The following is a 17748-nucleotide window of genomic DNA, read 5'->3' as shown; positions in this document are numbered from 1 at the left end:
TTTCTTCCTTTAAAATTAGGAGAAAGGGTAAAATTACTTAGAAGTGAAAGGTTTAATACTTTGTAGAGTGGAGCCTTGTATTTATTAACTGAGAAGACAAGTTTGCACTGGATTTCTGCCACTGCAAACTCCTCTGCAGTGACAAGGGGTTCCCAAACAGTCTGTGACCTGTGTCAGGCTGTGACAGAGCCAGCACAGGGCTCAAGGGAGACTTCCTCAAAACTTAGCAGATAGTTTAGATTCCATCAACCCCTTTTTTTAGACCCTCATGGGTATTCAGAAACACATTCTGAATAATTGGAGGACTTTTTAAAGGTTCTCTTAAGGATTAAAAAGAAAATGAAAAGCTAAATGGAAAAACAGTGGGGTTTTTTTCCTGGTACGTGACAGGTTAAGTTTCCAGAGCAGCTTTCTGCTGTCACTTTAGCAAACCATATGCTTAACTTTCAGATTTACTATAAAAAGCCATTTCAGAGAACGGAGCTGACCAGGCTTTTAGGAGGATTTGAGATGGTAATAAGTCTCTAATCAAAAATAGCTAAGCAGGCACAAACTGGGACAGGTGCCTGGATGTTGGTTTGTTTTTTTTTAATACTCATTTTTACCTAGTGCTGAGTTCTGCAGTCAGAGCTGAGGGATCTGTCAGCTCCAAGTGGCAGTTGCAGCTGGCAGGGAAAGCTGCCCACTCTCCCTTCACATTCACCTTCCATGGAGTGATGGAAATCAGGGGAGGGAAATGCAATCATCCACTGACCTTGAATTTCACAATTACCCAGAGCTTTCCTCCCAGCTGCGTTTAAACAATGAGATCACTGCTTCTTCGTCAGAGGGAAATCACTTGTCTAGGTCATGGTTTGGGTGCTTAGTCCAAGCATTTGTGCTTAGTGGAGAAAAGGAATTGGTCTGAGATGGAAGCAATGCCCACCCAGCAGGGATGTGGTACTGGGGGAGACCTTGGGCGTGAGTGGGACCTCCTGGAGCAGGAGGTGGGGACAAGACCAGGTGCTGTCTGTCCCCACCACTGCAGCAGTGCAGCAGGGAAGGAGCGGGGTGACAGCCTTCTCAGGAGCAGGTCCTGTGCCCTCTCGCCACCAGGAGCTCCTGAACTGAGCAGTTCTTACTCAGGCTTTATTAATCATCACTTGGTTTCATTATTAAAATTTGATGTTACTCGATGCTGTCTCATGACTGTTAGGGATGTAGAGATGAGATGAGCTGAGTGGGCCCTGGGGCCAGGGGAGTGATTGTTCACTAGGACAGGCTTTACCTCCAGAGCTGCTTCCCCTTCAGCTAGGGGGCAGCTGGCTAACCCTGGGAATCTGCTTTTTCTTTGTATTTCAGCTATTTTCCTTTGTGCTTTCCACAGTAGTGACTGCTTACACCCCTCATCTTACACCCCAGCCCACTGAGAGCCGCTGAGCAGGGGCTTCAGGGGCAGCAGGGACAGCAGAGGCAGCAGGGACAGCAGAGGCAGCAGGGACAGCAGGGACAGCAGAGGCAGCAGGGACAGCAGAGACAGCAGGGACAGCAGGGACAGCAGGGACAACAGGGGCAGCACGGACAGCAGGGACAGCAGAGGCAGCAGGGACAACAGGGGCAGCAGAGGCAGCAGGGACAGCAGGGACAGCAGGGACAGCAGGGGCAACAGGGACAGCAGGCACAGCAGGGGCAGCAGGGACAGCAGAAGCGGCAGGGGCAGCAGGGACAGCAGAGACAGCAGGGACAGCAGGGACAGCAGGGACAGCAGAGACAGCAGGGACAGCAGAGGCAGCAGGGACAGCAGGCACAGCAGGGACAGCAGGGACAGCAGAGGCGGCAGGGGCAGCAGGGACAGCAGGGACAGCAGGCACAGCAGGGACAGCAGGGACAGCAGAGGCGGCAGGGGCAGCAGGGACAGCAGGGACAGCAGAGACAGCAGAGGCAGCAGGGACAGCAGGGGCAGCAGGGACAGCAGGGACAGCAGGGACAACAGGGACAGCAGAGGCAGCAGGGACAGCAGGGGCAACAGGGACAGCAGAGACAGCAGGGACAGCAGGGACAGCAGGGGCAGCAGGGGCAGCAGGGGCAGCAGGGACAGCAGAGGCAGCAGGGACAGCAGGGACAGCAGAGGCAGCAGGGACAGCAGGGACAGCAGGCACAGCAGGGACAGCAGGGACAGCAGAGGCGGCAGGGGCAGCAGGGACAGCAGAGACAGCAGGGACAGCAGGGACAGCAGGGACAGCAGGCACAGCAGGGACAGCAGGGACAGCAGAGGCGGCAGGGGCAGCAGGGACAGCAGGGACAGCAGAGACAGCAGAGGCAGCAGGGACAGCAGGGGCAACAGGGACAGCAGAGACAGCAGGGACAGCAGGGACAGCAGGGGCAGCAGGGACAGCAGGGGCAGCAGGGACAGCAGGGACAGCAGGGACAACAGGGACAGCAGAGGCAGCAGAGACAGCAAAGGCAGCAGGGACAGCAGGGGCAGCAGGGACAGCAGGCACAGCAGGGACAGCAGGGACAGCAGAGGCAGCAGGGACAGCAGGGACAGCAGAGGCAGCAGGGGCAGCAGGGACAGCAGAGCAGCGGCTGCTCCAGGCACACGGAGCCTTCCCGAGGGCTGGGATACACTGGGAATGCTCGGGGATGCCACGGGATGGCGCTGGGCCATCCCATCCCCCGCTGCGGCGAGGGGGGTCGGGGGTAGCCCCCCGTGCCGCTGTAAAGCAGAGGAGTGCTTCCCAGCCTGCTCCCATCCTCCGCCTGGCTTCCTGTTGTATAACCAGCGCGTCCCTGTCGGACCATGACTCTGCACTGCTCCAGTGATCTCATTTGGGAGGGGTGATTCCTTCCTCCTTTTTTTGCCTTGGTTTTCAGAGCTTCACTTGACACATGAGGAGGGAGTTGATGTCTGGAGGTACCTTGAGCACTCCTGGCCTGGGGAGCGAGCCCGGGCCATGCTGGCAGCGCAGAACTCTGGCTACAGCTGGGGCTGGAACGGTGCCATCAGTTCCCAGCCGAGGATGCTGTTACCAGAATTCTTCCACCTTGTCAATAAAATGCTGCAAACATCTTCTCTGTTAGCAGCATGACATCATTTTCCAGGGAAGAAGCTAACGATACAGCCTCCAGCCTGGCAGTCTTATCTTTTTTTTCCCTTTCTCCTGATCAGGAGAGGGAGAACGTCCTGTGCCACACAGTAGCTGTGCCTGGCTCCACTCACCCTGCTTTGCTTTCCCCTCCAGGCTGTGCCTCTTCTTCCTGCTTTGTTGTAGTTGCTCCTACTTGAAGCCTGGCTCTGACTTGTCTTGTTTCCTTTTTCAGGCCCTGATTTGGATCTCCAGCAGGCCCTCCACCAGTCTATCTTCATGCCTTCCCTGGCCTCTAACCCGACCCACCGCCTCCATCTCTTCTGGGAGCAGCACTGCAGGCTCCTGCCGGAGGTCTCAGGCCTGACAGCCAAGCAAGTTGCCAAATGGACTGTGGAGGAGGTGAGTTACCTGTTCCCTGTTCCACTCTCCCGGGATGCAGGAATGCCAGAGCACTCTTCCTCTGGAGTGCTTATTGGGAGGCATCTTTATTTCCTTCCCTCTCCTAGGCAGTGCTCTTCTGTTCGCCGTGTGTGTGCCACAGCTGACTCAGCTGGAAGTTAGACCCAAGACCCTTTATCAGGGAGGGGAAGGACCCCGTTAACCCTCTAGTATCCACAGCTTATTGCCCTCAACTGGATTCCCTCCGTCCCTCTGTTTGTTTACCCCTCGATTTCTCAGTCCTCAGGCCTGAAGCATCATTCTGACCGCAGATTCCCTTTCTCTGATCTCCCTCCCCCTCTCCTGTGACTTTGCTGCTGATTCACTTTTACAGTGCAGAGAATTCCAGACTGCACTGTTCATGCCCACTCCTGCTGCGTCTCCCTGCCTGATTCCGTGGGAACAAAACTGCCCACAGCCTGACCTGATTTCTGGCAGAGGTAGCTGTGCAGCTGGAGATGTCTATGCAGCTCTTGAGATGTCTCCTGTAATTAGGTGGTGTGTGAAAAAGCCAGAGTGTTTTGTGTGCTGAGTAGTTGGTTTTTGCCTTGATGCCTTGGGCATAAATAATATTTCTCTCTGCGCTTGGGAAGTGGCTATAATTTGGATCCTGGTGCTTAATTGCAGGGCATTTAATTCCAGAGAAATGTGCTGTAGTGTTGTGCTTGCAAGGATGCAGGGAATCTGCAAAGCAGGAAAAAGGTGCTGCTGCTCATGATGCAGAGAGGTTCTTCAGAGACTTTTAGAAAGTGCATTTTCCCTAAGTGCCTCTTAACATCGGATAAATCCTATCTTGACTTTGCTCTTCATGCTGGAGGAGTGGTAGGAGTCTGGTGGGACTTGCAGTGATGTGGGAGATGGGAATCACAGCAGCTGGAAAAGGGATAGAGCAATGAGTGCTGATGTTTTAAAACCTGGTCCTTTTTTGTGTTGAGTTGTTGTGGTTTGGTGGTAGTGTTGGGTTTTACTTGTGGTTTTTTTTTTCTTCTTTTTAATAAAAATGTCTTAGAATTAAATTCATACCGAGGAAGAAAAAAAAAAATCTCTGAATGATTTACTGTTCCTGTCCTTTTGAGAAAGCTTCCAATGATTTGTCCAAAAGGTCTTTTATCAAATCAATAAAGTCAGAAGCAGATAATCCTCTGACATGATAATCAAAATCTCTTTCTTTTGGATAAAACAGGAGGCTGCTTCATGGGAGTACAGTGTCAGGATCCAAGCCAAATAAAATTTGTCCTTTGCAGCTGACCTTTAAAGCAACTCCTGGGTAAATTTAACTGGAATATTAGTTTGATAACGGATGAGTGTGAGCAGGGACCACAGACATGGATACAGGGCACTGGATACAGCGATTCAAACCTGGAATAAACTGAACTCTGCTGCAGCCTGAAACAACTGGGGAACTTCTGGCTGCCAGTAGCAGTGTGAATGGCATGTTAAAAAGCTCAGTTGAAGCACCACAATGCACTGGCTGAAGTCATTACAGGTTTTATCTTGAATTTCAGTAAAGTGCGTGTGGTTTTGAAAATGTTCATCACAAATTCCCAGAGGAATCAGTTTGGGTTCTCTCTGAGCACTTGGAGGATCAGCATGTGCAGTGCAACATAGCCACAGATCTGGGAGTTAAAAGCAGCAGGACTTGCTGTGTTTTAGGGAGTCCAAAGTACATTTGGTCTGTCGGCATTTGGGCTCGCAACATCTTCCTGCATGGCCAGCATTTGCCTTTGGGTTGTGCATGGAACTCTGCTGCACAAAGGAGTCCTGAAGGAGTCTAAAGGAGTCCTGTGCTGATCTGAAACAGGAGCGATGGGGATGTGAAATTCTCCTTTGGTTTCATGCTGAAGAACTGTTTTTATTTTATAAAACCCACATTAAGGGAAAAAACATTGCTTTAATTCTCTGCTGGTTGAGAGCAGCTGAAATGGCAGAGCAGCAGCAGTAGCAGTATTTAGGGGTCCTCAAGCTAAGAAAGTCGTGATAACACTGAGCAGTCACTAAGAGTAGTTATTTTAATGCAGCTTTGGTATTTATTGGAAGCTTCCTGTCATGTTTTCAGAGCACAGACTATTGACTCACAGAAGAACATTAAGATGTGCTAGAGTTGTATTGTTCATTAGTTAATCCTGCTTCAAATGCCAATCCCCTGGCGGCGGGGAGACCTGTCCTTGTGCCAAGTGTAAGTGGATTTCTAAATCCCAGTTAACCCAGCTCCTCTCTGTGGCCTCAGAGGGGACCAGTCCTGCAGTAGCTGTTGAAGGGGTGTGGTGTGGGGCTGCCTTGTCACCACAGGCCATCAGTCTTGTGCTGATCTCAGCAAACCTGCCACACTTCAGCACCTTCCAGAAGGGTCATGTCCTGTTTCCAGGGTGTTCTCAGGATTGCACAAAGCTCTTTTTCAAGCTCTTTTCTTTACCAATGTGCTTTGGGAGTGTAAGAGTTTCCAGCAGGCAGTTTTGAGCCATGGGATGGTTACAGCAGGAAGGGCCAGCAGACTTTCACCTCTTCATAGAAAAGCTCTGATCCCACTGAGATGTTCCCAACCTGTCCAACACCCTGTCGCACCCTCACTTTGAGCCCTCCCAGTCTCAGCCTTTCTCAGGGTTCAAGGCTTCCCTGCCAATATTGTGGGGTTGTGTTGGATTCCTGTGGTGTTTTGTTCTTGTGCTCCCAAGTCTCCCTCATCCCTCAACTGCCCTGTCTTGGTTTGGGAACCCTCCTCCCCAGCAGTGGCAGCCAGACAGGTCCCTGTGGCTCAGTGGGGTCTGTCTCGTGTCTGGGGGACCTTCTCTCCCATTTTCTGCTCTTGCATCTTTATTCCCTCTCTGTTATCCATTCCTGGTAAACCCCAGGGCTGCTGTTTGCTCAAGAGGCCTCTCCAGTGGCACAGGGAGCTTGCAGTGTCCCTACAAAGGACTTTGGGGCAGATCAAAGGTCTGTCACTCCGTGTCAGTGACAGTAGCCAGCAGCAGTTGTGCAGGGAAGGATACAGGAGCAAGCCAAGCCCAGGTCATTCCCTGGAGATGTCTGCCAGCCTCTCAGGGCCACAGACACTGAAGAGCACCCAGCTCTTGCCCCAAGGGTCCAACTGTCATGTAAATTCTCGAAGGAATGAGACCTGGCAGAAGGATTTTCATTTGTGTTTTAATTATTAGCAGACAGGGGGGATTCAAAAGGAAAGTAGTCTTTTGTTATTGGTTATTAACGGGAGTTTACGCTTCTACAGAAGAAAATTTGGAGTCACTGCCTAACAGAGATGTGGATTTTAGGGGTTGCCTTTAAGATGGAGCAGAATAGGAGGATGAAGGAGAGGGATGCTCTGCTTTCAGGTTACATAACAGAAACCACAGGAGTCAGAGCTGCTCCTGCCAGGGCAGAGCAAACCTGGAGGGCACTCTGAGAGCCCAGTTCCTGCCTGGCTGGAACTGGGTGGGAGGGAATTACTCCAAGTCTAGGGGCAGGATGATCTAGAGGTACAGGGATGTGATTTAGGAGAGACTTTGACAATTTTGAGTTGAAGGGAGCATGTATCCGACAGTGACCCCTCCCAACTGCTTGTTTGTGTACAGGGAAGAAATGTCACATCTGCAACAACTCACATGGTTACACCTCATGAAGCAGAGCTGCTCCTGCAAGGGAGCATCCAATTAACAGGACGTGTTTGATCTGATAACGCCTCAATGTACCAATCTCCTGTGAACCAGTGAAGCTGCAGCTGGAGAAGACAATGCGCATTAAGTCGTCCTTGACTGCACACAGGGCTACTCTGCACACTCGTTGGTGTTATATAATGTAACCCAGGGCTGCTTGCATGACTCCAGGGAGATTATTCCAAATGTTAACAGATTCCTTGCCTAGAAAGGTTTTCCCTAATGTGAAATATAAAATTAACTTTTACTTGTTTAATCCTCTTGCTTCCGTGGATCCTGTGTACCCAGCACAGATTAAATGAAACCAAAACTCCTTTCCTTCCTTTCTGCCTTCTTTCTTCCTTTCCAGCTCTTCTGCCTTTGCATGTTAGTAAACCAGCAGTGCTCATTCAGTTGGTTTATCTTGTCTCTTACAGGCATATCATCTTGGGAAACTGTCTTTTTTGTGTTAGTTTTACTTTCCAGCAATGCTGTAGAGAAAGTGAAGTTGTGAGTGAATTTAAAGTAGTTTAAGCCATATATAGCTTTTTATCTGGAAAAATAATGTTGATTCTGTGAGAACCTTCTAGAGGAGTGGAGAAGCTGGATTCTTACAGGTAGAGAAATGGTTAAATGGCAATAGGGGCAGTTATTGGTGATAACCAAAATATACAGAGGAGTTGCAGCAACAACCCAGCAATGTTTTCCATCTGTATCCTTCATTAATGCAAGAGTTCTGAGTATTAAAGTTTTAAAAATTCTTCCACAGAGAATTGTCATACAGAAATAAGAGAGTTTTTCTTGATGGTGTCTCATTTTAATTGTCTGTGTTTCCTTTCCCTTACATGCAATTGCAGGTGGTGAGCTTTATCCAGCGTTTACCTGGCTGCAAAGAACAAGCATCTGTGTTCAGGGAAGAGGTAAGTGGGGTGTGGCCAGACCCTGTGCTGCAGATCCCTGGGATTACAGCAGAGAGCTCAGACCTGCTCACCTGTTTCATTGCAGAGCAGTGGCATTCAGAAGGCAGCCTCAGCATGGAGCTGAATTCCACCATGGCTAGTTGCATCCTGCTGCTTTAAATTTCCCCTGCAGTTCCAATCACTGAGCTTATGCTTAACATCCTGTGTTGGACCGTTGTGCCATGGGTTTGGCACTGCTCTAAAGATGCCCTGTTGGAATGCTTAGTGAGGCTCTCATCTGCTGCCTCTAATGAGGACATGTGCCTGTTTCTCCTGGGGAGCCTGGCAGGCACAGGGTTTCCCAGGAATCACTGGCTTCCCCCATGGGCTGGGGTGAGAGCAGGAGGAAAACCTTTTGTTTCAACAAGCAGAGGTTGGGAACTCAGAGCATGCCCTGTGTGAGGTGTGTCCTGTCAATACTGCCAGGGGCTGGGCTCTGGTCCCATTCCTCATGTGTTCACCATGGCCTCTGGGAGACCTTCATGGGCACAGGATGTGGCTGTCCTGGTTTTTGGCACAGCTCTGTTGGTGGATCACAGACAGGGAACTCTTGGGTGCTTCAGCTTCCGCTTACATTGCAGGTATCACTTGGAGGTTCTTTAGGAGCCCCTGATGAATTTGCACAAATGCACCTTGTCCTGGACTCATCTCATGGTGTGGGCAGCTCATGGGGGTGGAATTCTTCCCCTCTGTCCTGCTCAGGTGATTCCCCACCTCCAGAGCTCCCTTCAACAGTGGGCACCAGCGTCAGATGCATGTGGAGCTCCTGGAGTGAATCTAGAGGAGACCACAGAGATGCTTCAGGGGCTGGAGCCCCTCTGCTCTGGAGCCAGGCTGGCAGAGCTGGGGGCGCTCACCTGGAGAAGAGAAGGCTCCAGGGAGAGCTCAGAGCCCCTCCAGGCCTAAAAGACTCCAGGAGAACTGGAGAGGGTCTTCAGATAAGGAATGACAGAACAAGGGGCAATGGCCTTAATGTGAAGGAGAGTGGGCATTAGGAAGAAGTTCCTCCCTGTGAGGGTGGAGAGGCTCTGGCACAGGGTGCCCAGAGCAGCTGTGGCTGCCCCATGCTGGAAATGTCCAAGGTGAGGTTGGACAGGGCTTGGAGCCACCTGGGATAGTGGAAAGTGTCCTTGCCCATGGCAGGGGGTGGAACAAGATGAGCATTAAGGTTCCTTGCAACCAAAACCGTCCCATGGTTCTGTGATTCTGTTCTCAGAGCTCTCCTGTGTGGCTGTAAGAGCTTCAGGGAAGGGCTGGAGTCTCTCCTCCTGCATGGCAGTGACTGGAAAGGGCAGGTCTGTAATCGCTGTCTGCTCCAGAGCTGGCTCCCTTTCAGGGGGAATCAGGCTGCAGTGCATTTTGTGGATTTATGTATCTCTGTTTTGTTTTCCTGTGCACTGTTTAAAAACTGCGCAGACTCACACAAAATAGGAAGCAAAAGAAATAGAGGCTTGCCAAAAGCACTGTCCACAATGTGACAATACAGTAGGATACTCGTGAACTGAATATAGTGGGAAGAGTGAAATTTGTTCAAATGAGCCCATCTTTCACTGTAGCTGTGTTAAAGGGATTTCTAGGGAAGGTGCATACAGAGGTGAGATGTACCAGCAAATCTCCTAATAAATCCAACCATTCCCCATGTATTTTATTTCTTCTGGTCCTGAAAACAGCCAATACTTTCTGGTTCTGAGTGTGCCATAACCACAGTCTGTCCTAATCCTTATTTTCTGCAGCCTCAAAGTGTGGTTCCCTGTGCCTGATTTAGAGGGGCTTGTGTTGTTTTTCCAGTTTATGCTCAAACCACATTGTCAGTCTGAAATTAAAACCCTTTCAGCAGCTTGGCTTTGGCCAGAATACAGGTGTGAGTGACAGGAGAGCTGAACTCCCCCACGCTGTGCAGGATCAGCCTCCAAGTGCTTCATGTCCAGGATAAATAAATCCCTTGCAGACTTCCCTTGGTGGGGGGCTGGAGGGGGAAAGTTGCTGCTTACATTAGGAGTGAAGAGAACAAATTGTGCAAAGAATTCTAAAACCCATCCAAATAACATGGAACAAAGGAATGAATAATAAAGCACAGACTTGCTTCTAGGTCCAGTTCAGGCCAGGACTGTTTAAAATAAGCAAGTATAAAGAAGTGCAGGGAAAATGAAGCATAGGAATAAATAATATTGGACACAAAACCATTTTGAAATGTAGGACTGTTTTCCAGCAGTTTTCTGCTCCTCTTGACTCTGTTATTTAATTTAAACCGTACAGTCCTATTTGTTTCAAGCTATTTTTAACACATTCATTTCAGCTGTGTAGACTTGAGGCAGCTTGAAAATAAGATTCAAGGAGATGGTGTGGCCATCTGTGGTCTGGGAGCACTGCTGTCATTCCCAGTGCAGGAATTAACTTCCCAGTTACTCCCAGTTACTTAAGTAGCAGGTTAAGTAACTTGCTGAGGGTCTCTTGTGTGGTGAGAGGCGGGAAAACCAAATCTCCTGACTCCCAGCTCTTTGCTTTAATTATGTGTTCTCTGAATTTACTCAGTGTTTCCTCTTGCACCCGGCATTGACATCCAAAAATATTCTATTTGGGAAGACTACAAAAATAGCAGAATTGTTACTCTGGCTGGGCTGACTGTCCAGTGCTGTGTGCTGCACTGGTGAGCATCAAGTGAGAGGAGGAGATACTGTCAGTCTCTGTAAATGGATTTTAATGGAATAACTTAGGGAGACACATATTGTTTGTCTCTGTCCATTAATCTTTGGCTTCATCCCTGCAGCATTTGGGGTTTATATTAATTATATCTGTGTTGTCTCAGTGGACATTCTTGCTCGAGTAAATTTTTAACCTTTTCCAGAAAGTGTGTCATGATTTTACTCCCTGCTACCTACAGCATCCTGTGTTTTCACATGGTAGTATGTTCATCACTTGCTTAATTTGCATCTAATCAAATATATGTCCTTGTTGATGAATTAGGAGACTGTGTTTTCCCAGCCATAGTGCATCTTCACTATGCCTTAGTCTATATAGCATATGGAAGCATGGATTGGTTTGAGTTAGAAAGGCCCTTAAAAGCTCATCTCATTCTACCTCTGCCATGGGCAGGACACATGGAGCTTCTCCCTTTCTAGGGAAAGCGCTGTGAGATGAGGTCTGTGTCCTTTGGAGAGGGGACATCATGGGGTGTAGGGGCCAGAACTAGGCAAGAATCCCAGAATGACCAGAAGTGGAAATCCTGCCTGTCCCTTGGTGGTTAACCGCTGTCCTGTTTGTGTCCCAACCTCCAGCAGATTGACGGCGAGGCCTTCCTGCTCCTCAAGCAGAACGACATCGTTAAAATACTCAGCATCAAACTGGGCCCTGCCCTGAAGATCTACAATGCCATCCTCATGTTCAAGTCTGCAGAAGACAACTGAGAAGAGGCCTTTGGCAGATCCAGGAGGAATTGACAGGGAATGGATTTTCATCTGTGAGCATTACAACACGCCAGACAGGTGGACTGGGACTCTGATATATTTTAAGTAGAACTTAGTAAAAATGGTTTGAGGTTATAAAAATCCTGCCACAGTCTGGAATATGGGGCAGCTTTACTTCCAAGAAGAGGATATTATATTTTGTAATTGAATTTGGTTTTGATATATCAATCTCTTTTTGAGATCAAGAAGAAACCTCCAGTTCTAAGGGGAATCCAGGGTAGCACTGGTGGAGCTGCAGGAGCAAGAAGAAAGTTTTGAGTAAAACTGGCTTTGTGTCCAGTGATAGTGCCTGAAAGACTGAGTGATCACCAGCGAGATTAATGTGTTCTGTATAATAAAAGAGAGAGGAGAAAGACGCACTTCAAAGCAATCCCCCTGTATCCTTCACTGCTGTGACTCAGGAGATGACCTTTTCAGGACTGAATGTTAAATTCCAGTTTTTCGTACTGCTCCTGGTTGTTGTGACAACAACAACCAACCCTTGGCTGCTGGGCTGCTTGCACCCCGGCAGGAAGGGAGCGTGGGCAGAGGGTTTCCATCAGGGATGGCTTGCACTGGTTCTGCCAGCAAGCAAAATATCCTCATTCCTGTCATTCCCTGTCAGGAGGCAGGGGCAGTGCAGGTGGGCTTTGGGTAGGCAAAGATTCCATAAGGGCATCTGCTGCTGGAGACAGAGATGTGTTTTAGCTGTAATTCTCCCATCAGTGCTTTTGTGCAGCTCCTTCTGCGCCAGGAACATCTGGCAAAATGGCACAATCAGGAGCACTTGGGGACTGGTGCGTGTTTGTTCTTGCCCTCTCCACTGTCAGCCAAATGCTAGGACTAGGAGTTGGAAAGCTAGCAGTGGCCAGAGTGTGTGTGTAAACAGATTTCCTAGAAACAAATGGCTTTTCTTTTGAACCATCCGAGCTGATGAATGTGAAGTGCTTTGGCCTTTGTCCCTTGAGGTGGACTTCAGTGTGTTCTGCCAGAGAGCTGGAGGGCAGGGCAGCAGCTCCTCTGCCTCTGGGAGGGGAGCAGGCAGGGCACACAGGGATGTGAGATTGGAGAGGAATCAGGACTTAAACAGCAAAATGTGGCAACAGTTACTTCCCAAAAGAGAGCGAGCTGCTGTGTGTGGGGAAAGGAGTGGAGCCTGGGGCTGTGTTCCTGCATGTGCAGCCTGTGCTCTCCTGGGTGGGAGCACGGGTGGCTCCTGCTCCAGCACAGCCAGTTTAGGGAGCATGCCCATGGACATCCTGGGTGGGGGTCTCTGCACGGGTACTCCTGAGTTGTCCTCTCCCCATGGAAGCCCTGGCAGATGCGGTGAGTCCTGCTGGCTCCTGCTCTGCCCTGCTGGCAGCACCAGCTTGTGGCTCTCCCTCTGGCCACTCTCCCTGATGGCTGTTTGGCTGTTCTAGAGCCACCTCAGCTCAGGCAGCCCTTTCTGCCCCTCATCCATTGCTGCCAGGCTGAATCCTCTGTGTGGGAACCTGTGGGAGTACTGGGGGTGTGACCTGGAGCTGCCACAGGCAGGTTCTGCCCCCAGCCTCTGCCAGGCTGTGTGGGTGTCTCAGGGCACTGCATGGTGATGTAATCCATCCACAGGCACCTCAGACTCCCTTGGCATCTCTGCCACCAGCGTGGCTTCCCAGGAGCTGTCAGGAACAGAGCGAACACGCTGTCCATGACTTGTGTTGACACAAGGAACAACACTTGTTCCCCCTTCCTGCGTCACCCACATCCTTTGTCCAACCCTCCTGCTGCTGAGTAGGTTCTTGTGACTTGTCTGAATCAGAAGGTTCCTTAAAATTGTAAATAGAATCCACACCACTGAAGCAATTCAGTCCTGGAATGATATTTAGAGCAGTTTGTTTCCATATATTTTTTTTGTTAATAAGAATTTAAGGAGTTTAAGCTTTCACAGAGAAGACACAGATTTAGTGGGATATTTAATAGCTGAACCATTAAATATCATCCAGGCAGCTGCAGGGGAGAAATTTATTGCAGTGTTAAGGACTAGGCAAGAGGTGAATTTAGTTTATTAAAATACATTTTTAGTATGATAACCAGGATATTCACCAAAGAGTCACATGCCTTTATCCTGCTCTGCACATCCAGTGTCAACATTAAGACTTGAATTGTAAGTGGCATGTCCTGTCCTCTGACAGAACTCGCCTCCTGGGCAAAGCAAAATTGTTTCTTGACAACTGGAACAGAGGATCCAGAGCTGGGCTATTTTATTCCTGGCTCTCCACTGACTTGCTAAATAACCCTGAGCCCTTCCTTGCTCCAGTTTCCCCCTCTGTGACACCCAGCCAGGTGGGGCAAGTGCAATTTTGCCTTTTTCTTGTTTCAAGCAAACGGGTCCTGCCAGATTTTCTGTTTCACCTCCTTCCTTTGGGAGCCTGATTTGGGGGACAGCAGATTGCCTCTAGCAATAAACCAAAATATAATATTAATTCAATTTCTTTTACTGTATATAGATGGAGGATGACGAGAACCAGTTAAACAAGCAATGAGATTCTAGTCAGTGACATTATTCAAACAGAAGAGAAATCTTTAATCCTTGGGGCTTCCAAGCCAGCTGGATCAAAGAGGAAAATGTGTACTTGGAGGTTGTTCAGTGACAGCCAGCACAGTGCTTTCAGCAGGGGGGAAGGAGGAACCTTTTAGGGATGAAATAAGAGAGGAATGTGCTTCTTGTGCCTTTTTTTGTAATCTGATAATTGTCTTTGCAGAGCAAGCAAGAATGTGCACACATGTATTACCCACTCCTTTCCCAAATATAGCTGTATTCCAATTAAATCTGGCAACTTCACAGGACAAAAAGACTTCTAGTGTCTTCACTGGACACGTTTAAAACGCCCTGATATTTACAAGATAGAAAAAGAACTAAACCATCTCATCTTTTAGCCCCATAACTTAGGAATTCATCAGTTGCCGGTGCCATTCCACTTGTGTCAGGGAGTGCTGCTTTCCACTGTGTCTCGGTGAGTTGTTCCTGCTGCCTCTCCAAACTCTGCTGTTCGCAGTCCTGCTCCAGGCCCGTGGTACAGCCAGGGCTCTGCAGAGGCCTTTGGTTATCTGGTGCCTTGTGTAAGTTGAAATGTGCACTTCGAAGCAAAAATCAAAACGTTGTGGCTCTGTGGGGAGTAAAACCGAAGCTGGTTAATGCCTGCTGGGATTGGGAGGATTTTGAGTCTGCTGGATGTCAGCAAGAACCAGTTGTTGGCCCAGCTGAACCCAGGAGTCTCTTAGCAATACAGATATGTTCCTTAGAAGCAACTCGGAGCTGTGACAAGTTCCCATGGGCCAGCAGTGCAATTAGGAATTTCCAGTTCTCAAAATCTTACTGCTGGTTGTGTTTTTGTTCCCTTTTTGTTGTTTTTGAAAGTCAAAGCAATCAAATTTTTTCTCCTTTTCTCTTCTTCTCCTCGGCTGGGAGTCCTGTTAAATTTTTTCTGTGCCATCACCAACAATCATCCCCGTAATCCAGTAGCAGCAAATTTCAGCTCTGGGTAATGAATCACATTAAAGTTGGACAGGAGCATTTGGCATCGCTGACAGCAAAACTCTGCTGCTGAAGGAAAAGCCCAACACTTGGCCCAGGGATAAGCCAGTTCAGCTGTACAAGATTTCCTGCCTGCTACTTTTATGCCCTACTTAGGGACCTATACCACGGAGAGCTTTAATGTTTTTGACATCCCCCCCATGATGTGATGAGCCAGCTTATTTTGGAGATTCTTGTTACTTGAACTGGAAGCACATGCAGGGGAAGAGAGCGGGGGCTCGGCTCAGCCTCAGAAATGTCTGCCTGTTTTAAACCAAATACTTGAGCTTTTCGACACTAGCCATGACCTTGCACTCCACTGATGCTTTCCTCTGGAAATGTGAATAAAATTAATATAAGTTCACACCTGGTTTGTTTCTTCTGTGTGTGGGGCTGACCTCAGCAGTGCTCAGGGTGACATGGGGCTGGCTGCCCTGGAGGCCTTGGTCATCACATTGTTGTCCTTCCCTTAAATGGCAGTCTCAACACAAGGCAGCATCTTCATTTTTCTCTCTTTTGTCTGTATCTCTTATCTCTCTACTTGAGCTCTCCTTGATGTGTTCACAGGTCAGCACTGGCTGCTGCAGCTGTGCCTGATCCCCAATTCCTCACTCTCTTCTGCTGCTGCCAGGTTTTAATCATAGAATCCTGGCATGATTTGGGATAGAAAGGACCTTAAAGACCATCCAGAGATGGAGTAGCTACAGCTGCTCTGGGCAATCTGTGCCAGGGTCTCCCCATCCTCCCAGGGAACAATTCCTTCCCAATATCCCATCTATCCCTGCCCTCTGGCAGTGGGAAGCCATTCCGTGTGTTCTGTCCCTCCAGTCCCTTGTTCAAAGTCCTTCTCTGGCTCTCCCAGAGACCCTGTAGTCACTGGAAGGCTTGTGGTTTCATCTTGAATTCCTTAATCCCTCGTGGTTTCCTATCACAAACAATCCCAGAACTTTGTCTTCTTAAAGCAGCTCCTAAAGTTGGGTTTTTAACTAAAACTAGCAAGAACTTCTTGTCAGTATGAATCCATGTTAAAACTCTGCATTTTGGGGTCTGTTTTCCCTTTCTTTAATGCCCCCCTGAGCTTCTTCACGGTGTGTCCATAACCATGATAATTACCTTACCTGTTTCTGCTCTAATCATAATTAGCTGATACATTGCATTACATTCTCTAATGTGCCCCAAAAATGAGGCATGGAACCTTTCCTCCTGCTCCTCCCCAGGGGTGTCTGGAGCTGCACCTGCAGCAGGTCACGGGTCCAAGGGCAGTGGGGCCAGGGCCACATTGGCAGAGGAGGTTTGCAAACCTTCTGAAACTAAAAGTATTGGAGAATTGGCTCCCAGCCATAATTTCTAAACTATCCCATCTTCGGGGTAAACATTTGCTCACATTGGTTTTTCCCTTCCAACGTTTTTGCTTCTATTTAAACCATGGTTTGTTTGCTTTTGTTACCGTGATCGGATTCCCGCTCGGGAACATCAAATGCTGCTCTGTACTCTTGTTAGTTCCCTCAGGGCTGTGCTGGGTTTTGTGGCTGTGTCCTCTGCACTTTGGAGATCTTGAGTTTCTCCTCAGCAGTGATTTCTTTTTCCCCCACAATTTTGATGGAGAAGTTTTAGCAGAGCAAGGAGCATCAATCACACAAATGGCTGATTGCATTTGCAGATTATTCTGCTCAGGCAAACATGGAATATTTTTGTCCCAAGTCATATTTCTCCTTTGGCAGGGAAAACCTGTGGTTGATCTTTTTGACTCAAATTACTCTTTCAGCCCTGACCATGCTCTGTGGGACTGGTTTTCCCTTGTGCCAAGACCTATCACACGCTGCTCAGTGGGGTTTGCAAACCCCCTGGAGGGACTGGAGGGGTCTCTCATTTTATTGGGTGACCTGCTGTTAGCTGTGGGTGTCCAAGGAGAGGGGTACAGACCCCAACTCTCACCTTCTCACACTGTCTGGATCCTGCACCACTCTGGTTTCCACAACAAAGCTCACCTGACAACCTAAAAGTCTCAAATCCTACAACTTTCTCAGGAGCAGGAACTGTAAAGACAAACCACTGCACTCCCCTGACAGGCCAACCCAGTGGGAAGAAGGATGTGGGGATGGATGGAGAGGGAACCTGCTGTCTCCATCCTGCACTCTGCAGCTGACGGGCAAATTCCAGCTTCAGGAGTAAAAAGAGAGCGGTGGCATTAGAGAAAAAATGGAGTGTTGGAGTGTTCAAGAGAGCTCTTGTGCTCTGCCTAGCCAGCTGCAGAAGTGCCAGACCTTTCCCAAATACCACTCCACTATTTATTGACTTTGCCTGTCACTTCCCCTAGTATTTTCTTCTCCTTGCCACCATGTACAGCCTCAGCTTATTAATTGCCCCATGACACTTTCTACATTATTCACTGTCCAGACACTTCTAATGTAAGCAAGATATTTTTTGGAGTCAGATACATTTGCTGCTGGAACATTTCCAGCTGTTTCTTCAAGAAATGTGCTGAAGGCCTTTGCAGAAGGGTATCAGTGCCAGAGCCCCCAGAGATGCTGATTTTCCCCCAGGAAACCGCTTCCCACCCACTCCCATCCTGGACCAGGGCACTGGTGACTTCAGTTGTTTGCTTTGTTCTCAATAAAAGTTATGGCTTCACCATCATTCAAGCTGGTGCCCTCACATGTC

At 48.8% G+C, this 17748-nt stretch overlaps 1 protein-coding gene across 9 annotated transcripts in view; it reads left to right on the top strand.

Moving 5' to 3' along the window:
- Positions 1-15451, top strand: part of LOC137462253 (lethal(3)malignant brain tumor-like protein 4) — a 43147-nt gene extending 27696 nt beyond the window's left edge. For 8 of the 9 annotated variants that reach the window (XM_068172458.1, XM_068172456.1, XM_068172454.1 and 5 more), the window contains exons 18-20: positions 3301-3467; positions 7990-8052; positions 11367-15451. In XM_068172458.1, the coding sequence (XP_068028559.1) occupies positions 3301-3467; positions 7990-8052; positions 11367-11495 (359 nt within the window). In that variant the 3' untranslated portion in view covers positions 11496-15451. The remainder of the gene's footprint in view (positions 1-3300; positions 3468-7989; positions 8053-11366) is intronic. The other variant, XM_068172452.1, reaches the window with a different exon arrangement.
- The last annotated feature ends 2297 nt before the right edge of the window (positions 15452-17748 follow it).

The sequence above is a fragment of the Anomalospiza imberbis genome, chromosome 25 (assembly GCF_031753505.1).
Source record: "Anomalospiza imberbis isolate Cuckoo-Finch-1a 21T00152 chromosome 25, ASM3175350v1, whole genome shotgun sequence".
NCBI lineage: Eukaryota > Metazoa > Chordata > Aves > Passeriformes > Viduidae > Anomalospiza > Anomalospiza imberbis.
The sequence above is the reverse complement of the archived record's forward strand: the minus strand, read 5'-3'. Positions and strand labels throughout refer to the sequence as shown.